General features: G+C 46.5%; 1 protein-coding gene and 1 long non-coding RNA gene across 24 annotated transcripts in view; one reads left to right on the forward strand and one right to left on the reverse strand.

The window, feature by feature from the left end:
* Positions 1-22,574, forward strand: part of LOC126085029 (leukocyte immunoglobulin-like receptor subfamily B member 3) — a 123,777-nt gene that overhangs the window by 47,666 nt on the left and 53,537 nt on the right. For 3 of the 23 annotated variants that reach the window (XM_049899935.1, XM_049899937.1, XM_049899938.1), the window contains exons 1-3: positions 8,402-8,650; positions 8,837-9,121; positions 9,288-9,492. The exons of 2 other annotated variants lie outside the window; for them this stretch is intronic. In XM_049899935.1, the coding sequence (XP_049755892.1) occupies positions 8,422-8,650; positions 8,837-9,121; positions 9,288-9,492 (719 nt within the window). In that variant the 5' untranslated portion in view covers positions 8,402-8,421. 18 more of the 23 variants (XM_049899944.1, XM_049899951.1, XM_049899948.1 and 15 more) reach the window with 15 other exon arrangements.
* Positions 13,111-22,574, reverse strand: part of LOC126085038 (uncharacterized) — a 52,882-nt gene continuing 43,418 nt past the window's right edge. The window contains exons 2-3 of the long non-coding RNA XR_007519163.1: positions 20,611-20,797; positions 13,111-13,204 (exon numbers count right to left, since the gene is read on the reverse strand). This is a non-coding gene — a long non-coding RNA (uncharacterized LOC126085038). The remainder of the gene's footprint in view (positions 13,205-20,610; positions 20,798-22,574) is intronic.

Genomic DNA, 22,574 nt, shown 5'->3' on the forward strand with positions numbered 1-22,574 from the left:
ATGAGATGGAAAAACAAATCACCAACTTCATATGGAAGGGAAAGAGGCCCCAGGTAAGTAAAGCATCACCGAAAGAGAAGAACAAAGTGGGAGGCCTCGCTCTACCTGATTTTAGAACCTATTATACTGCCACAGTAGTTAAAACAGTCTGGTACTGGTACAACAAAAGATACATAGACCAATGGAACAGAATTGAGAATCCAGACAAAAATCCATCCACATTTGACCAGCTGATATTTGACAAACGCCCAAAGTCAGTTAAATGGGGAAAAGACAGTCTGGCATAAGTAGATATCCATCTGCAAAAAGTGCAAAAAAAAAGGAAACAAGACCCATACCCTCACACCAGGCACAAAAGCTAACTGAAAATGGATCAAGGACCTAAACAAATAATCTAAAACGATAAAGATCATGGAAGAAAAAATAGGAACAACTTAGGAGCCCTAATACATGGCATAAACAGTATACAAAACATTACTAACAATGCAGAAAAGAAACTAGATAACTGGGAGCTACTAAAAATCAAACACCTATGCTCATCCAAAGACTTCACCAAAAGAGTAAAAAGATTACCTACAGACTGGGAAAGAAGTGTCAGCTGTGACATTTCCAATCATCACCTGATCTCTAAAATCTACATGATACTGCAAAAACTCAACTACAAAAAGACAAATAACCCAATTAAAAAATGGGCAAAAATATGAACAGGCACTTCACTAAAGAAGACATTCAGGTGGTGAACAGATACACGAGGAAACGCTCAAGCTCATTAGCTATTAGAGAAATGCGAATCAAAACTACAGTGAGATTCCACCTCACTTCAACAAGGCTAGCATTAATGCAAAAAACAAAATGATAAGTGTTGAAGAGGTTGTGGAGAGACTGGAACACTTATATACTGCTGGTGGGAATGTAAAATCATACAACCACTTTGGAAATTGATTTGGTGCTTCCTGAAAAAGCTAGAAATAGAACTACCATACGATCCTGCAATCTCATTCCTTGGAATATAACCTAGAGAAATAAGAGCCTTTACGCGAACAGATATATGCACATCCACGTTAATTGCAGCACTGTTTACAATAGCAAAAAGTTGGAAGCAACCATGGTCCCCATAAACAGATGATTGGATAAATAAATTATGGTATATTCACACAATGGAATACTATGCATCAATAAAGAACAGTGATGAATCTGTGAAACATTTCATAACATGGAGGAATCTGGAAGGCATTACGCTGAGTGAAATCAGTTGCAAAAGGACAAATATTGTGTAAGACCACTATTATAAGAGCTCCTGAATAGCTTAAACAGAGAAGAAAATATTCTTTGATGGTTACAAGAGTGGGGAGGGAAGGAAGGAAGGAGAGTGGTATTCACTAATTAGTAGATAAGAGCTATTTTAGGTGAAAGGAAAGACAACACACAGTACAGGAGAGGTCAGGACAACTGGACTAAACCAAAAGCAAAGAAGACTCCTGAATAAACTGAATGCTTTGAAGGGCAGTGTAGCAGGGGCGGGGGTTGGGGACCATGATTTCAGGGGACATCTAAGTCAATTGGCATTATAAAATCTACTAAGGAAACATTCTGCATCCCACCTTGGAGAGAGGCATCTGGGGTCTTAAATGCTAGCAGGTGGCCATCTATGAAGCATCAATTGGTCTCAATCCACCTGGAGCAAGAAGAATGAAGAACACCGAAGTCACAAGGTAATTATGAGCCCAAGAGACAGAAAGGGCCACATAAACCAAAGACTACATCATCCTGAGACCAGAAGAACTAGATGGTGCCCGGCTACAACCGATGACTGCCCTGACAGGGAACACAACAGAGAACCCCTGAGGGAGCAGGAGAGCAGTGGGATACAGACCCCAAATTCTTGTAAAAAGACCAGAATTAATGGTGTGACTGAGACTGGAAGGACCCCATGGTCGTGGTCCCCAGACCTCTGTTAGACCAAGACAGGAACCATTCCCAAAGCCAACTCTTCAGACTGCGATTGGACTGGATTATCGGGTAGAAAATATGCTGGTGAAGAATGAGCTTCTTGGATCAAGTAGACAAATGAGACTATGTTGGCATCTCCTATCTGGAGGGGAGATGAGAGGGCAGAGGGGATCAGTAGCTGGTGGAATGGACACGAAAAGAGAGAGTGGGAGGAAGGACTGTGCTGTCTCATTAGGGAGAGAGCAATTAGAAGTATATAGCAAGGTGTATATAAATTTTTATATGAGAGGCTAACTTGCTTTGTAAACTTTTAAAGCACAATAAAAATTAAATAAATTTTTGAAATGAAAAACAGAGACAAAAAACCTCAGCAGGGAGAGAGGCAAATGAAGAGCAACTACTGAATGGGTGTGAAGAACCCCTTTGGGGTGATGCAAATGTCTTGGAACTAGACAGAGGTGATGGTCATGCAATATTGTGAGTGTACTAAATGTCACTTAATTGTTCACTTTCAATGGTTACATTTAAGTTCCATAAATTTCACCTAAGTTTTACTGAAATGTTTGAAGTTGTACTACCCATTCTACATAATCTCATCCAGAAAATAGGAGATGGACTACTTCCCAACTCATGTTATGAGGCCAAAAATGCTTTGATGTGAAAAAAGCAAAGGAAGTACAAAAAAATAATAATTTCAGACAAATGCCCTCATAAAAACTGATGCAAAAATCTTCAACTAAATATTAGCAAATCAGATTCCAACAATAAAATAAAAAAGATGCTACACCATGTCCAAGTAGGGCATATCCAGGAATATGAGGATGCTTCTAGATTAAAATACCAGATACCGTATTAATAGTCCAAAGAAGAAAAAACATGCGATCCTATCAGAAGGTACAGAAAAAGCATTAGAGAAAATTCAGTATCCATTCATAATTAAAATTTAAAAAGCCCTCAGTAAACCAGGAATTGAAAGATATTCCACGAACAGATAAAAGACATCTACAAAAACCTACAGCTAGCATCGTACTTAATGGCAAAAGACTAAACATAGATGGGAAAGGTAGTTTGCTTCCAGCATGGAGCCATCTCCTCTGGGCCCAGCAGAGGGTGCATAAAACACATGACAGAGAGGCTGTCCTTGGGCTGAGACTATTCAGATCGAACACAGTGTAGGACTTACTGTGGAACAAGGGCATGTGTTCATTCAGCCGAAAGCCTCGCCTTCAGGAAAGGCCACTTAAGGCCAGGAGGGTTTACACCTGGTTGGCCCAGCAGAGCTCTTAAAGCCCTTTCAGTAGAGGATCCTCACACTCTGCACTCCGAGTCTCTTTGTTGTTGAAAACCACCATTACCTTCCATAGCTCTGCCATCTCATAAAGCACCTGAAAACTCAGGTGGTAGATGTGGGTGGAAGGAGCATTAAACTGGGAGTACGAACCACCCACACCTATCAAAGATTACCATGTGGTGGCTAATTTAATACAGACAGATCACCTTTCCTTTCGAAGACAGTTTCTGTATCAGTTAAAAAAGCAAATGTTATTGCACAAACTAATGGTGATGCTTGCATGAGATGATGCACGTACTGTGAGGACACACGGTTACTGTTACTGTCTTTTCATCTGTCTGGACACTGAGGACAAGAGACAAAGCCCAACAATAATGAGGGGCTTTAATGGATATCTGTTCCCTAAAATGGTGTCCTGACAGTGCTACGCACTCCCTGGGTAGACAACCAGATATATGGGTGTCCCCAAGGTCTCCTCAGGCTAAGTGTAACTAGGGTGCAACCAAGAGTGCAACCCTCACTCTCAAAGAACAGGGGAAACACAGCCCTGAAAAGAAATAATGCAGCTGGCACTTACTGGCAAATATGCCGCCCAAATTATGTGTACGTGACTGCAAAAGATACCCCAAAGCAGATCATTGAATTTGAAGTGAGCCTTATCGTAGGTGTGTCAAGTCACCCAATGGAAGCTAGAAAAAATCCCCACTGGAGAAACTGTCTTTCAGCTTAGGTTTTTCCAAGAACAATGAGTGACTTAGAGTCAAAAAGTTCTAAAAATCATGAAAAAGCAAGCAGAAACAGAATTACTACAATTTCTTCTGATAATGTATTAACCTGACCCAGAATAATAATAAATACACCTAATACGTATAAAAAAAAAAATCGCTATCAGTTCTGACTCATAGCAACCCTGTAAGAAAGAGCAGAACTGCCCCATAGGATTTCCCAGGCAGTTTGTTCTACTTTACCGGCTTGTGTGTTGCTGTGAGGCTGGAAGTTATGTCCCCAGTATTTCAAATATCAACAGGGTCCCTCCTGGTGGACAGGTTTCAGCAGAGCTTCCTAAGAGAGACTAGGAAGAAGGACCTGGCGGTCTACTTTTGAAAAAATCAGCCAGTGAAAACCTTATGCATAGCAACAGAACATTGTCTGATACAGTGCCAGAAGATGAGCCCCTCAGAACTGAAGGCACTCAAAATAGCTGCCTCCTCAAGGTAGTGTTGCCCTTAATGACGTGGATGAAGTACAGCTTTCAGGAACTTCATCTGCTGATGTAGGGTGACTCAAAATGAGACAAAACAGCTGCAGACATCCATTAATAATCAGAACATGAAATGGACAGTTTTATGCTGAGAACTTCTATCTTTTCATACGTTTCAAGAGTGTTTTCCTTTGCTTCATGGTGCTGGTTACAAAATCTGCTTTAAAATCTCGGTCAACTCAACATCGATGTTTTCCTTTGATTGTTGTTGAGTTTTTTCTGGGTTCTTTGTATGTTGAGTAATTTTTTACTGTATTCTGTACAATTTTAACATTATAAGACATTGGGTGTCTCCACCATCTGAAGAAAGTGGAGTTTTCTTTGTTGAATTGATGGGTGTTTTTGTTTGCTTTACCAAGTTATCAGGCTGGTTCTGTTTTGGCTGCAAATTCCAACTTATCTCCGAGTGATGTAGTCTCAGTATTAGCTCAATTCTCAAAGCCTATGCTATGCTATTTGTCTCCTTTTATTACTAGAAAAACCCTCTGCCAATATATGGGATAACTGCCAGTTCATCATTCTCGTTCCTCTCCTCTTAAAACTTATAAAAGATTTATTTTGTGACTAATTACCCATTCTTCTTGTCTCAAAGTTGATGCTTTTTGGGTTCCATCTTTATACGTTTCTTTGCTACATTTTGAGTTATTTCCTGAGTATTATTTCCCAATTACTAAATGGTTCATCAGCTATCTCCTATTACAGAAGTATACTTTTGAGTTTTTTTGTTCAATGTCTGAATTTTTTCTATAAAACTTCAGTAACGCCTACTTTTTCTCTAAACATCTCTCCTTCTATCATGGATGCCACCTCCTCCTTTAACTGTTTGATTTAAATCATGCTTATTTTTAAGTCTCTTCCAATTTTCTCTCTTCTCTCTATTGCCTTGATTGAGAAATTCCACAATCATTGAGCTGATCAGGGTATTCTTCATGATACAGTTTGAGCTCATATACTTTGTCATTTTGCCATTGTGCTAATCATTCACACAAGTTGTAATCCATATTCTCCTGGACTGTGAAGCCCCAAATAGGTGACTCTGCTGAAGTTGCTTCCAACTCACGGTTTTTAAGTGTTCTAGACTCAAAGTTCTACACAGGGTTCTGCACACATTATTCAAAACTGTCCCCATACCATATGTGGAATAGACACTGACATCTGCACATACTCAAGCGACTATTTTTCACCCATACACTAGGGAAGGGAGCTGAATTCTGGCCACAACCCTAGAACAATGAGCAGAGAAATTGCAATCCTTATTTCATAAACAGGCAGTAGGTTCATAGATTCCAGCTTCAAACCAGGAGTCCAGTATCGCCTCTGGGGCTTCACCTCCCGTCTCCACACAGACATAGTAAACCAGGTCCTGTGACCCATTCCCTGCTACCACACCACAAGACTACCCAGCACTGGCACCTGCTTACTTCAAAGGATTCACTCTGCTTTTCTGGCACTTTCATCTGTCTCATTTGTTCTGTCTGTGGGAACATAATTTGAAAACATTTGTCCACCTTCCCTTGTGTTTGGAACAGAAGTGGGCAGTGTGGTCAGACTTTAATAAGTCCCTTGATGTGAAATCTGATACCATGATCATCTCAGCGTCCACATGACTTTGTCTGACCCATGAGACCATTCCAGAGTGCACTCCTTCCATGTCTCAAGCCCCACTTGATACTCACATCAACCCGAGAGGAGAAGTCATTATCACCTTACTATGAGGAGGAAAACGAGACTCAAGAAAGGGAAGTCGCCTGATCAAGATTGACAGTAAATGTGTCAGCCACATCTTCAGTTACCATCTCTGAGTTTGCCTCCAACCAGTGCTGTTACACAGTTCCTGAAGAAAGAACCCACAGTATAAGGCGGACAGTTCTTCCCCAGAAGAAAGAGGCACTGATGAGGCAGAAATACTTCACAAATTTTGAAGGAGGGTGACATGGAGAAAGAGGCTGTTATGCATATAAATAGGGAAGTCAGTGAGGGGAAGTGTTAGGGAGAAAGAAAATTTGCAACCCCAGGCCAGGAAGAAAAGTTGTACTTTCTACTGGGAGACAATGAACAATCTTATAAACACCACCCCATAGCTTCTCCTTCAACTGGGGTCATCCACTTGGTGATGGATTTACTGCCTTCTACGGTCAATTAAGGAAGAGACTGGGATAACCCTCAATTTTTTACTGTCTTCCACCTCACATTCAATCACCAAATCTAAATAGCTCTGCCCGTGAACCGTCTTAGCCATGTCCCCGAATCCTTCACCATGTTCCATGCTCAGTTGAAGATGAAGACATCTTGCCTGTACCACCACAAAGCCTCTTTCCTACTCCCCCTCTCTCAATCCCCCTACTCCCTACTCCAGTACATTCTTCTCACTGCACATGCAGAGAGCTCTTCTAACAATCCTACCTGGCTCTTCTCTTCCCTAGTTCACTGTTCCACAAGTTTCCATCTTCCTTGAAATAAGATCCAAGTACCTCCACCCTGACTTTTAAAGCTGTTGATAATCAGGCCTGAGATAAAACTCTCCATCTCCAGCAAACACAGCTCCCTACTCCCAATTAATAACCCCACTTCTCTCAGTGGATTGTGACTCATGACGACCCTAAAAGACAAGGTAGAACTATCCCATAGGGTTTCCAGTGAGCAGCTAGTGGATTCAAACTGCTGACTTTTGGTTACCAGCCAAACACTTAACACTGTGCCATCAGGGCTCCCTCCACAACCAAAGTCATCACAATTAAATGTACATACGTATATATCACACACACACACTGAACTATTAAACAGTTTTGCGCCTTTTCACGGGCTGCTCCTTTAGCCACTTTGAACATAGCAAACTTGTTTCCAACCTCCCAGAATAAGATAAAGACCAAGAAGAGTTCCTATCTCATTACACTGAACTGTAAATTACCTGTGTGATAAACTGCGTATAAGCGTTACATAAGACATCCACATAATCCTGTAGAATACTGACTGGTACTTCACCCAGGGCTTAAATTAATGTTGGAGTTTTATTATTCTTTATTATTAATAGAACCCTCCTACATGCCATTCTCTGCATAGTGGGGGTCTTCCTGAAACAGAAATCTGTCCATATTGTCCCTTGCTTAAAAATTCCTGGTGCCTTAAACATAAAATCCAAAATACTTCCTTAGTGCACAAAACCCTGAGTGATCGGGACCCCGTGTCCCCCGATTGCTCTCAGTTCCTACAACAGCCCAAGCTCTTTCTCATGGAGGGTGTCCTCCCCTCACCTCTCTCGGTGCTCACCCTAATGGCGTCGCCTCTCCTCCTCCACGTCTTCCTCACTCCCATGATGCAGGTACTTGATGTCCACCTGTTAGTCTCATTGTCCTTATGTTGCTCCTTCTTATTTCAAGGTCTGTCTTGTGTTCACCTGAGCTCCGTGAATCCAGGAAGGAATCCGTGTGCTTCATCAACAAATCTCTAGTACCTGCCTCCCTGATGGGACGTGGTAAATGCTCAGTAAATACTTGCTGATTGCCTGGCTGATGGAAAGAAGGAAGAAAATTTGCATTTATGGGGTCTCCAAAAAGGAAAGTGACTTGCTCCAGTTCATCCAACCTCTGTAAAAGGCAGACTCAGGATTGGAACTCAGATTTGGTCTGAAAGGTTTCCAGGGAGTCTGCTATGTCCTCAGCCCCAATATCTGGGGAAAGCAGAGCCAGGCCACAGAGAGGGGCTGAGGGCTGTTCCCCTTCCTGTGAGGCTGCTGAAAAGGAAACCGCGTGACACATAACACAGGGCCTAGGACTTGTCACACCCTGTGCATGTCTGTCCTGCCAGGCTCTGTGGTCATTATAATTCGTCTGGAGTGCTGGAAACCATGCAAGGCAGTGCCACAGCCTTGACCCTCACCGCCTTTCTATGTCTTGGTAAGCTTGGGGGAAAAGGGCAAGGGATGAGGACCCCCTCCTCACACACAGGTCCTGGTCCCTGGGAGACCCCAGGGATTCAGGAGGCTCAAGAGGAATCTGAGACTTTGAGGGGAGGAATGTTCTCAGCCACATCCCAGTGCTCAGGGGCCCAGACCACACAGGATGCTTCTGTGTGTAGGTGTCAGCATGAGCTTCTCACAGGGAACTCTTTCACAGGACTGGGCCAGGGCCTGCGGAACCAGGTAAAGACAGGTGAGTCCTCCCCAGGCCTCCCAGCTCCAACCTCTGGGCAGCACAGTGAATGTCCCTGGGCAGCTCAAGGGGAAGCACAGAGGATCTGAGCTGCTGGTGACCAGGGTGGGAGAAGCGTCGAACTGAAAGCTGTGGGAACTGAGGGAAGAGGAGCCCCTTAGAACTCCAGATCTCATTCCTTTCCAGGGACCCTCCGCAAACCCTCCATCTGGGCTAATCCAGGCCCCATCACCACCATGGGGAGCTCTGTGACCATCTGGTGTCGGGGGTCTCGGCAGGCTGATGCCTACCGTCTGTATAAAGAGCAAGACTCTCAATACTGGGATACGTGGCCACCACGGAACTCTGTGGATAGGGCCAGTTTCTTCACCGAATCCATGGATATACACCATGCAGGGCAGTTCCAGTGTGCATATCACAGCTCGAGTGGCTGGTCAGAGCTGAGCGACCCTCTGCTCCTTGTTGTGACAGGTAAGAGGGAGGAATCAGGACATCCCCCTTCATTGTGAGCTCCTCCTCACAGGCAGAAGGGAAGGCATTGTGGCCTCAGGGAAAAGGGAACCTCACAGACTACACCTGTGGGGTAATGTGGGGTGACTATATCCCCCTTTACCTCACCTCCCTCCTTCTCTCTCAGGAGCCTACAGCAAACCCTCCCTCTCAGCCCATCCAAGCCATCTGGTGGTTTCAGGGGGGAACGTGTCCCTCTCCTGTAGCTCACAGAACATAACGGACACTTTCCATCTGCTCAAGGAGAGAGAAGCCTACCCTTCCCAACAGAGGAAATCTGAGTTCTCTGCTGGGAGGCACCAGGCCACCTTTCCTGTGGGCCCTGTGAGCACCTTCCATGGAGGCATCTACAGATGCTATGGTTCTCTCAGAAACTACCCATATGTGTGGTCACAGCCCAGTGATTCTGTGGATCTGACGGTCACAGGTGAGTGAGTCCCACTGCCCCATCTTTTTCTCAGAACCCCCAAGATGCCTGATCGAAGCTGTGCACCCAGGGTGGCCCTGGTGGTGATGGGTGGTCAGTGACACTGTCCTCTCAGGTCCAGAACCACAGAAAGGGGCCTGGGGAGAAGACCAGCATAGACCCACTGCAGCCCCATGGACAGTGTGGGCATGGGTGTCCCCTTCCATTCCACTGTCTCCTCAACCCCAGGAGTGTACAAGAGGCCCTCCCTCTCAGTCGAGCCAGGCTCACTGGTGCTCTCTGGAGACAGTCTGACCCTGCAGTATCAGAAGGGAATGTGGCCTCAGGGGAAAGGGAACCTCACAGACTACACCTGTAGGCTGTAGGGTAATGTGGGGTGACTGTATCCACCTTTACCTCAGCTCCCTCCTTCTCTCTCAGGAGCCTACAGCAAACCCTTCCTCTCAGCCCATCCAAGCCCTCTGGTTGTTTCAGGAGGGAGTGTGTCCCTCTCCTGTAGCTCACAGGACAGGATGGATACTTTCTATCTGCTCAGGGAGGGAAGAGCTGACCCTCCTCAACACAGGAAATCTCAGTTCTCTGCTGGGAGGCACCAGGCCATCTTTCCTATGGTCCCTGTGAGCACCTACGATGGGGGCACCCACAGATGCTATGGTTCTGTCCGCTCCTCCTCCCACCTGTGGTCACACCCCAGCGACCCTCTGGATCTCAGGGTCACAGATGAGGCAGCCCCCACCCAATCACTCTTTCTGGGGGCTCCAAAATGACAGATATAGGCCATGTGCCCAGGGGAGCCCTGGTCATGATGGGGGATTGTTGACAGTGGCCTCCTGGGAGCAGTGTCACAGGGGGGTGTGAAGGAGACAAGTGTGCACTCACTGCAGCCCCGTGGACAGTGGGGATGTGCCTTTCCTTCCATGCCACTGTCTCCTCTTCTCCAGGGGTGCACAGAAAGCCCTCCTTCTCAGCCCAGCCGGGCTCACTGGTGCTCTCTGGAGCCAGCCTGACCCCGCAGTGTGGCCCTGAGGCCTGCTGCAACAGGTTCCCTCTGACCAAGGATGAGCAGCTCTTATTCCCTTTCCCAGTGCCTTGACAGGCAGTACAGTCCCATCTTTACCCTGTGCCATGTGAACCACACCCACAAGGAACAGTACAGGTGCTATGGTACATGCAAACTCTTCCCCGGGTGATTGGACCCCAGTGATCCCTATACGTCCTGGTGGCAGGTATGGACCCTGGCCAGCACGATGTCCAGATGGTCTGCTGAGGTGTGGACCTAGGGTCTCCCCTGGTAGAGATGGGGTCAAGGGAGACAGGGTCCTGGAGCAGAGATGAGATGGTGGCTTTGATCCAGGGAGGGGTGTGAGAAAGGGAGAGTGAGAAACATAGGGATGAGAGAGACCATAACAGAGAAACTGAAAAGTGGGGAAAGAGGAGCTGTGGAGTGACAGTTCCTGGAGAGGAGATGGTGGTCAGCTCAAGGGAGATGGGGACTGGATGGCTCCCTGTACACTGTGGCCTCCTTCTCTCACAGGAACATATGAGAAACCCTCCCTCTCGGCCCATCCTGGCCCCTCAGTGACCTCAGGAGATAGCGTGACCCTGCAGTGTCGCTCAGACCAATTTTTTGATACATTCCATCTGTTTAAGGAGGGCTTGATTGCCCCTCCCCAGCAACTGAGTTGGCAGAACAACACTGGGCCCTTTCAGACCAACTTCACCATGAGCCCTGTGACCTCAGCCCATGGAGGGACCTACAGGTGTTACAGCTCACATAGAATCTCCCCTTACCTGTTCTCACAACCCAGTGACCCCCTGGAGCTGGTGGTCTCATGTGAGTAACCCCTGAACTTGTCCCCTCTATGTCATGATGGTCGGTTCAGTGACCTGTCCCTAGGGTAGCTCTGGGCTAGGGTGAGAAGGAAAGGCCACTGAAGGAGGGTCACCCAGACGGAATCCATCCCTCAGAGGGATGGAAAAAGACAGGGCAGCTCACATCCCTGCCTCATCCTCAATCCTCATCCCTGAGGACCGGATGTATCCATGGTGGGTAGAGGGAGGCTGGAGAGGATCAAAGCTGACCAAGAGGAAAGGGCAGAGGCACCCCAACTCTCATCCTCCCTGAATCTCTAATCCTTGTAGCCTCACACCCAGAGACCACACCAAGAGCTGGTGAGTAACAGAGGTCTTGTTCCCCAAGGGGACCCTAGATTTGCCCTCTCAGCTGCTGGAATTTTTCCTTCATCTCTCCAGCACAGCTTGTGTCCTGGGGGGCTAGGAGATGGGCAGATATGAGGGTGGTGACCCCAGGCTCCCAGGGATTGTGGGGCTGGGGCCTGATGAGGATCAGGGTGTTTACAGCAGAGGGAGGTATGGGGTCCAGCCTGGAGTAGGAGCAGTGGGCTGAAGCCCCTCATCCTGTCCTGCTCCCCAGGAGGTTCCGAGAATCAGCGCCACACACCCAGGGACTCAGACCCACCAAGGGGTAAGTGAGGGTCTCTCATTTGGGAAGAGCTGACTTCTGTGTTGGCTCAGCCACTTCTTGAGATAGTGATCTTAGAAAAGGCCTTTCCTTTTTCTCTCTGGAATCCATGTCTTCACTTGAAAAGGGGAAGCAGCCAGGCTGTGACACTATGGGGGAGGGGCAGGGCAATGACTAGGGCATCTGTGCTCTTCTACATACTAGGGGGGAGCTCCCTCTTTCCAGAAGCTGCTGCAGTGGTAGGGAAACAGCGGGGCTTGGAAATCCCACACCACCACCAGCACCCACACCTGCACCCACCCTCCACCCCAAGTTCAAATCCTGGCTCTGCCACCTCCCAGCTGTGAGGTTCAGGCAAGTTATGGTGCCTCTCTGAGTCTCAGTCTCACTACCTGTAGAAAGGGCCTCCCACCATCCACCCCAGGGCTGCTGGGAGACACAGGGCAATCACAACAGTGAAAGTCTTGGGCCTGGGGCCTGGCCCAGCATGCTGCTCTGTAAAGGGTAGACTCCCCACCCTCCGCCTCTACCCTCCTCCCAGATACAAAGGCCCCATGTCCAGACAGGCCCCGAGTGGGGGTTTCGGAGCCCTGCAGAATGGGGGACGGAGCTAGGCTGGGCTGGGGACATTTGGGGACTGGGGTTTAGTGGACAGGTTACTCCTCTGGTGTTCTGCCTGGCGAGGGAAGGTAGAGGGGCAGCAAGGAAAAAAAAGCACAAGTGGATTCAGAGACCCCACAATCCAGCCCTGCCACTTCCTGGCTGGGTGACCTGCCACACATGATTTATCTCTCTGAGCCTCAGTTTCCTTTTCTATAAAATGGGCTGGGTCAGGTGGCAATTGCATGTTGCATGGTTGTTGAGAGGGTCAGAGGTGATGAATGCAAAGGTCCCAGCATGTGCTGGCATGCAGTAGGTGCTCAATAAATGGGCATCACTAATTTATTTATGACCTCACTCATGCCCAAGGTCTCCCAGAGTACCTGAAAGTTCTGATCGGAGACTTGGTGGCCCATATAAGTCTTCTCATCTTCCTTCTCCTCTTCCTCTTCAATCGATGCCACCACGATGGAAAAGGCAGTAAGTGACATGAGTACGGAATGGGATGAGGTGGCCACAGGTGGTGGTGGATTCCCTGTGGGCACATCAAGGGTGCTCTGAGGGCAACGGCCAAGGAGCCCAAAGAGATGAGAGAAAGTCAGCGTAGAAAGATTCTTTCAGCAATTCACAATCTGAAAATCTAGAACGAAGAGATTAAAAGTGAGCATATAATCAGGAACATAAGAGAGGAATCCTGATAAAAAGGGAGAAAAATGTGGAACAGATTTCAAGTTCTTAAAGAATCCAGACCTATAAAGGCTGAAGGAGTCCCTTAGACTGTAGCCCTTAGCTGTTCTTCAAACCTTGAAGGTAAATTATCCCCTGAAGTCACCTTTAAACTACATAATAGTTTAGGCCAAAGAGCAAACACTGTCATTTGAGTATAAACAAAAAGTCAACGGTTACTTTAAAGCAAGATGAGAAGGTTGGGAGGCAAGGAGATTAAGGGAAGTGGAACAACTAGAAGAGAAATAATGATAATATTGACACAGTGTGAAGCATGTAACCGATATCACTGATCATTCTGTTTAGAAACTGTAGAATGGAACAGGTTTTGCTGTGTATATTTTCACCAAAAATAAATTAAAAAGAAAAAAAATGAGCATGCAGGTATTTATTTCCTGCATCCTTTTGGCTTTTCAAGCTTTATATTTGAGATACAAATACAAGTTTGGTTTTTAGTGTTTAGAGCTCTTTTCTCTTGAATTCTGTACGGAGAAGAAAGCAGGGTTGCCATCCTTCCTTCCAGTTGTTAGACCCTCTGTGGATCTGAAAGCAGCCCTAGGGGAGGGCTCTCGGGTAGGCTGGAGACTGATTTCCAACTTCCTGCAGGGACCAGAATGACAGAGCCCAAGGACAGAGGCCTACCAAAGAGGGAAGACTTCCCCAAAGACCCTGGGCCTCCCACCCTGCCTACAGTTCCCACTCAATCACCCAACATTCCTCTCTTCTTCCCCAACTCCAGTCCAGCCACGGAGGACCAGGAAGAGAACATTTGTGAGGAGAAGAGGAAGGGGTCACCCTGGGGGTCACAGATGGGAACCTGCCCCCAAAATGTTGGTGGGAAATGGGGGTAGGGAGGGTGATTGAAAATGGTCCTGGGCCTGGGGGTAAGACAGCATAAATCTGATACTGTGTGGCCCTGGCCACATCACTGACCCTCTCTGAGCCTCAGCATCCCCATCTAGGAGAGGGAGAGGTGATGTGAGGATATCAGGGAATCTTGCGAGGAACAGATTCCCCTTGTTCTGTCCCCACCAGATGCTGCTGTGAAAGACAAACAGCCTGAGGAAGAAATGGAGATGGACAGTCAGGTGAGTCCCCTTGGGCCGTGACCATGCCCCCAACAACCTTCTTGCCCATAAACTCAATCCATTGGACGCTTGTCCACCCTCACAGCACCCAGCTCAGCAGTGGCAGACAGTTGGCCTCTTCCCTCTTGAAGCACACTGCTGTGCCACTGTCTCCTCTTCTGATCTTCACATTGTTGAGTGCCCAGGTCTGGCTGGAGGGTTAAAGGCTGTTGCTGTTGTGTGCCTTCAAGCCAATCCCAACTCAAGCAACCCCACAGCACAGAGAAGTACTCCATATGCTTTCAGTAGCAGATGACCAGGTCTTTCTCTCATGTAGCGGCTGGTTGAGTTTGAACTGCCGACCTTTCCGTTAGCAGCCGAGTGCTTAACTCTCCAGGGTTCCTTTTCATCTAGTGGGCATAAAAAGCCATGCCTTGGGCTTATGAAGAGGTCAGAGGGCCCACGTTTTTCAATTCCCACTGCGAAGTCCCATGGTCTAGCTCAGCCTCTGTTTTCTGTGTATTCTCTTTCCTCTAGCCCCTTGGCTGTGGGAAATCCAGTAATGTATCTCAACTAGAACACAGGTGATCATCGGCTCTCACACAGCATAGCAGGCTTACCCCGCCATCCTACTCACCTCACTGTACGTCTGGGTCTAACTCACTTAGAGCTGTACAGTGGGCTTTCACTGTTCCTCTCTACCTAGATAGCTTCACACCTGACTCCTACTTCCAGTCCTGACCTCCCCTGAGCTCCAGACTCATGTACCCAACTCCCCACCTGCCAGCTCTGTAGCCACATGACAGGCATTTTAACTTCACATACTTCCTGCCCTTGCCGCCCTCAAAAATACATGGACTAAGGGAGGGCAAGAGTGGAATCAAGGACACCAGTCTCCCATCACTCTCTCTTTACAGCAGAGCCCTGAAGAAGAAAACCCTCAGGCAAGGGTGTATGCCCAGGTGAACCACCACTCAGGACCTAGGTGGGGAGGGGCCATCTCACCTTCAACCCTGTCTGGGGAGTTGTAAGACATGAAGGACAAACAATCAGGTGGGTTCTTTCTCTCTATTTGCCCATGCTACCCCTTACTCCATCAGGAGCCCTGGTAGGGCAGTGGTTAAACAATTGACTGCTAAATGACAGGTGGGTACTTTGAACCCAACAGCAGCTCCTCATGAGAAAGATATAGCAATCTGCCCCTCTAAAGATTTACAGCCTTGGAAACCCTATGGGGCAGTTCTACTCTGTCCTATAGGGTTGTTATCAGTCAGAATCGAGATAAAGGCCAACAGCAATGGGTAATGGGTAAACCCCCACCAGAACTTTGTGTCTGCACCTCACTCTGCCCCCACCCCAGGCTGCTGCACCTGAAGACCCCCAGGAGGTTTTGTATGCATAACTGAACCACTGGACCCTCAGACAGGAGACAAACACACCCCCTTCCTCCCAGTCAGGGGGGCCCTCCAGTGAGCCCAACTTCCATGCGGCTGTGGCTATTCACTAACCCATGACAAAACCCAGACCACAGTCTCCAAGGAGAGGGCCTGCAAAGACCCCAGAAAGCAACAGAGCTGCCCCCATGAGCACTCAACTGAGGAAACACAGCCAGCCTGGCAACCTGACATGGACCCATAGGAGCCTCTAGGACCTTGTGGAAGTTGCTTCCACAGACTTCATCCCAATCGCACAGCTGATCTTACAATTCCTGCCAAATTCATCCAGCCAACTGCAATGATCTCATGGCATTCTGTCATTAACCAGGCCCTAATTACCCAAATGGCAAACCTGGAGGGTCTACTATCTACTACCTGAAAATGGATTTCAAAATGGAATCTTCTGCGGGCTTCATATTTACTTGTTTGGGAACAGCAACCTAACAGTGTCAAAGTACCCAGAAGCGTGTCACTGCTTTGAAAGTGAGTTTTTAACTGACCTCAAAGTCACAGAGCCCCCAAACAGGGAACATACTACAGAAGGTTGAAGGAGTTTCTAAATTTCAGTAGTCTCTCCTCCAACTCCCTTTCTCCACTACACGATGCAATTTCTCAACAAGAGGAAAGGGGAAGCTGGTTTCCTCCTGACCATGAGTGTTTTCAGAAACCCCCAAAAGCAGGGGATAGGGAAGGAGGGTGTAGGTTTCCTTAAATGTCACCTGCCATCTCAGCCTATGTCACTAGACAACATATTCACCATTTTCCATTTCACCAAAATCACATCTGTAAGACAGAAACCCAGGACCTTACCTGATAAAAAAAATATCACACCTAAAAGCAGCAAGCTTTCAAACAGGGCTTCAAATGGATTCATTCTGGTTCAACCCCCTGCTAAGAATTTGCCTTTCCACCCCACATATACTGAATCAGAATCCACATTTTAACACGATCCTCAGGTGATTCTTATGAATGCTCTTCCCAAAATTTAGTATATATGCTTTGTGAAATGCTGCTTAAGGTGAGTTTTTCATTTTATGATGCCTGATATTGTCTACTTTTAATCAGTAATGTATGAGCGAATCCATTCAAGGCTCTGCTTTCAAATCAGTCTATAGATGTTTTTCAAGTGTTACTATCTAAAAACCACAACCATTCACAGTTCATCTTCTCCAGCAGCCAAGACTGGAGGGCTCAGCTCTGCTCTTACCTTACCCTGACTGATCTCGTCCCAGAGACAGGGTAAGATAGCTTGTAGTGCTTGGGATGCCCTGACCTCCACTTGCTATTCACTCTGCCTGGGAATAATCACTCCTCCTCCCAACCCCATAAGCAAATGGCTAACTCCTGAAGCTGTTCCTATAACACTGTTGGTCAGCCTCTCTCCCTTTGATGATGGAAATGCCTCGCAAAGGTGCCTGTTCTGCTCACAACTGCTGCAGTCCCTGCACCAAGCCTAAGAGGACATGTAGTAGGCACTCAAGTATCTGAGCCACAAAAGTGGTCAGGCCCCTTCTATACACTCAGCCACACTCAAAATGCAAGTACAAACACGGGAAGAAAAAATCTGGGTGCCTTTTCTTGTGAAACCTTGATGCAAGCACAGCCCTCAAGTGGTTAGTTTTGAAGTGCCATTTATTAATCTTAATTGTATGATTACTGGCCTTTTCCATTTATCTATAATTTACCTAAGATTGCAAGTCAGAAGTCATCTTGCTACCAGTATTTAGAAGCCAGCCATGATTACTGATGCCCAACCTCTCTGTCCCACCAGGGCCCCTCAGACACTGCTCTCACATTCCTCCTCTGTACTCCCACCTGACACACCAGGTACCAATTCAAGGGATTTAACTTCTTGCTTCCAGAAAAAGTTGGTGAACTTGTGAATTAGGTTGTAACTACCTTATAACTCAAAAGCAGCTACAGCAGTTCATGGTTAGAGAACTGCGGCAATGCAAGCCTGATTCAGAAGAGGACATGGAACCAGGGATATCATTGCTGATGTCAGATGGATCCTGGCTGAAAGCAGAAAATACCAGAAAGATGTTTACCTGTGCTTTATTGACTATTCAAAGGCATTCAACTGTGTGGATCATAACAAATTATGGATACCATTGCCAAGGAGATACTGCGTGGTTTAAAGTCAAGAAAGGTGTGTGTCAGGGTTGTATCCTTTCACCATACTTATTCAATCTGTATGCTGAGCAAATAATCCCACAAACTGGGCTATGAGAAGAACAGGGTATCAGGATTAGAGGAAGATAGATAACACAACCTTGTCTGCTGAAAGTGAAGAGGACTTGAAACACTCGAAGATCAAAGACTACAGCCTTCAGCATGGATTACACCTCAACATGAAGAAAACAAAAATCCTCACAACTGGACCAATAAGCAACATCATGATAAATGGAGAAAGGATTGAAGTTGTCAAGAGTTTCATTTTACTTGGATCCACAATCAACACCCATGGAAGCAGCAGCCGAGAAATCAAATGACGTACTGCGTTGGCCAAATCTGCTGCAAAAGACCTCTCTAAAGTGTTAAAAAGCAAAGATGTCACTTTAAGGACTAATGTGTGCCTGACCCAAACCACGATGTTTTCAATCCTCTCATATGGATATGAAAGCTGGACAATGTAAGACCCAAGAATTGACGCCTTTGAATTGTGGTGTTGGTGAAGAGTACTGAGTATACCATGGACTGCCAAAACAATGAACAAACCTGTCTTGGAAGAAGTACAACCAGAATGCTCCTTAACAGCACACACTTTGGACAGGTCATTAGGAGTAACCAGTCCCTGGAGAAGGACAGCATGCTTGGTAGAGGGTCAGTGAAAAAGAGTAAGACCCTCAATGAGATGGATTGACAAGTGCCTGCAACAATGGACTCAAGCATAATGATTCTGAGGATGGCGCAGGAACAAGCAGTTTTTTGTTCTATTGTACATAGGGTTCTTAAGTCAACATTATAATTAACATATCCTGCCTGTCAGTTACAAGATACTCTGATGAGTCACCACTTCAGAACTTTCCTACTAGATAGGTTTCATTGACATAGTTGAACGGGTTTCCACCTTTTTGAAAATGTGCTCAGCCAGAAAGGCCCAAGTCCATGCAATTGTGGCAAAGTTACAGTTCTGTGGTTTCACATTACCTTATGGTAACTGTCACTAGTGCCACTTAATGTATGTTACCAAAAATAAATACATCTACCCCAAAACTAGATGTATTTTTTGTATAATTGGATTTCCTAATACTGATATTTGTCATCTACCCATAAATTGTATTGATTTTTTTAAAAAAGAAAATTTGAAAAAAAAAGTCAGATGGAAAAGACCTTAAAAAAAAAAATGGAAGTAGACAACCTATCTCGGATTCAGCCTGGGATTGCTCCCACAACATAAGGCTGAACATTCAGAACAGTGGTCAGACTGGGTCCCAAAGGGGGCTCTAAGTCATGAAGGGGAAAGATACACCAACTAACACCAATTCCAAAGTGCTGATCTAGCTTTTATTGTCTGGTTGGAAAACTAGATAATGTTCCCGACCCAGGAGGGGGTGGGTGGGCTTAATCCTCCTCCTCATCATCACCGGCTCTAGCCCACCCTGGCCCTTCTTGGCGTTCTTCCTTTTCACATGGCCTGGGCGGCCTCCACCAAATGGGGAGCAGGGGGGAGAAGTTGATGTGCTTCTGGGAGTTCAGGCGGATGCAATGAAGGATGGGATGTTCATTCATCACCACCTTGCGGACCCTGGAGCTAGTGGGGATGGCAGGTGAAGGGGATTGGGAGGAAAATAGGGTCCTCACTGCAAGACAAGACGCCATTTTCCTCCACGTCTTCCAGTGGATAGCGTGGTACTGATATTGAAGTAATACCAGAGTGGGATTCTGGACCCCATAGAAATCCCTGTGTGCTCACAAAGGCTTTAGGGCATCACCTCATCTACATGATTGCTTTAGGAGACAAGTTCTCGTTCACATGTTACCCATGTAACCCACACAAGGTCACAAAGCCAGTAAGGTGGCACCGTGGGGACCCAGGTCAGGTTCTCAAACACTCTGAACTCTGTAGCAGGCCCTGAGCTTTACCCTCAGGTGCAGATTCACTGTCTTAAGTGCAGCAACCCAAGGCAGGTTCTCTGAACCCACTTCAGAGATGAATAAAAGTGAGGCATTTGTCTGTGGGTCACATGGGGCTAGAGGAGGGCTGAGCCAGAAATTCACCTTGGGCAACCTGGCAAGCATTTTCCCCCAAAGGTGAAATTTTACAGAAGAAGCAAATGAGTAACCAGATAAAGCGATTTGCCCTCTGACTGTGCTTTGCACTGCACCAGCTGCTGCCCTGGGGTTTCAGCATCACACCTCTGGCAGTGATTTCACCAAGTTAATGACAATCAGACCTCACAAGTGGACCCAATAGACAGGTAAACACACCTGAGTCAATTCAACCTCAGTGACTTCTCCTCTGACTGGCAGAAGCCTTCACAACGTGTATGGCTTGAGCTGTGGTGACCCTTGCGCTGGGCTATGGGGACATGAGGTTACACCTAACTCCATGAGCTGTTTGCAGGGGGTGAATCTAGGGGCTCAAAGTGAGTTCATACCAGCCACCTCCGATGGCTACACTGGAAACAGGGACAGCAGGCTTAGTGCGTGTGGCCAGAAGAGGGAATGGGGTGGGAAAGAGGAAACCCGGGTCCCTTAAGAGGTGGTACCTGCTGTGGCGCTGCCGGATCAGCACCCGGGCATGGTGGACCGACTTGGCCAAGCTCAGCTTGAAGACGTGGGTCTGTAGGCGCCTCTCCAAGAAATCCTCGATCTTCAGGCGCAGCAGGTAATCCAGCTTCATCTTGCCCTCACCCAGCACCCTGATTCAAACCAGCTGCCACAGCAGCACATTGCCTGGGAAAGGGGAGAGGAAGCACCAACTCAGTGTTCTGACCAACCTCAGGCTTGTTTTGGCTACTGGTACTGACAAGGAAACCCTGGTTGCATAGTGGTTAAGTGCTACAGCTGCTGACCATAAGATCGGCAGTTTGAATCTACCAGGTACTCCTTGGAAACTCTATGGGGCAGCTCTACTCTGTCATATAGGGTCCCTGTGAGTCAGAACTGAATTGATAGCAATGGGTTCGTTTGTCTTGTTTTGTTTGTTTCTTTTTTGTACCACTGACAAAGCATTGTGATTAGGAGCTCATAGACTAGAATCCCTGCTAGTTAACCAGATGTGAGTGTACATCACTTTTCTTGCCTGTAAAATGGGGGGTAATATCAGTACCTACCATTCGAGGGCTGAGAATAGAAAAATCTAAAAGTAGCCATGTTCAAATGGGTACATGTCCTTCATAGTATCGTTCTATTTGTGAAATTTTCTGTAAAAGATAGCATATGTGAATAACCTAACAATGTACAGAGAAAAGTATCCAATAGACACCAGCTACTACTCAGCTTCTTCCAACGACCCCCAGCAGCTTAGGGGTTCTTCCTTACCCACAACAGGCCCTTGACTTCATTTAGTCTTTGATGACAGGAAGTAGGCCTTGTAAAATGCCCTAGTCCCCTAATCTGAAAAATGGATTACAATTCCTGCACTTCTTATGCTGCAGTAAGAATGGGAGTTCATACCTGTAAGCTGCTTACCTACCAGCACCTCTTACTGAATGAAGCACTGTCAAATGTTGGCTGCTGTTAAAGAGTTAAAGCCTTTTAAACACATGAGACTGAGGAAACTTTGCTCAGTCACACAGCGTCGAAGGAACGCCTGGTTCAGCAACATGGCTTGCTTGTACCGACAAGCAACGTCAAGGTGATGGTAAAAAAAAAAACCACCAGCAGAGGAAACAGACCTTGTGGGTTCCTCCTTCTGGGTCCCTGTCTTCCTTGACTAGAAAGCTTTAACACCTGAGGAGCTGCCTTCCCTTCCCTACTTCCACTTCTCTGGAAATCCACAAATAACCCTTAAGCACCTGGTGTTCACCCTGCCTTCTGCCATTGCTTCTGTCACTGCTTTCCCACATGACTGTATCGCCTAACTCTTGTTGTTGTGTGCCGTCAAGTCGATTCCGACTCATAGCAACATCCACTTTCACACAAGTATCTTTATCTTATGACCTTAAGTTAGATGCATCTTTTTGACCCCACAATGTCTGTTCTACCATTCCCATGTGCCCAATATGATGAGTAATGATTAACTGTTCTCCATTGGTCCATCATGCCTGGACTGTGAGCTTCCCGAGACAGGATGGAGGAAGGAGTCTGATGAATCTCTGCAGCCCAAGAGACCATCTGAGGATTCTGCACATAGGAGGCCTCATGTCTGATGAATGACGAAAATCCCAACACCCCTCCAGACAAAGGAGGGTCTTGCAAACATCAAAGAACATATCCCAAGACTATTTGTTTCATTAGTATGATTTCTTTTCTCATTTAGGCAATGATATTCTGTGTATAAAATCTGGAAAATACTAATAGGAAAGAGTAGAAAATAAAAATAACTAATAAATCCACCTCAGATATCTACTTTAATTCCCTATGGGTGTTTTCTTCAGTTTTCATGTTAATTTTTACTTGTGTGTCTATCATTGTTTATTCAACATTTTCATGTAATTCAGTATATTGAGAACTTATTAATACATGTATTTCAAACTAAAATTCACCGCCATTTTATTATTATTGATAG

The sequence above is a fragment of the Elephas maximus genome, chromosome 11, assembly GCF_024166365.1.
Source record: "Elephas maximus indicus isolate mEleMax1 chromosome 11, mEleMax1 primary haplotype, whole genome shotgun sequence".
Lineage (NCBI taxonomy): Eukaryota > Metazoa > Chordata > Mammalia > Proboscidea > Elephantidae > Elephas > Elephas maximus.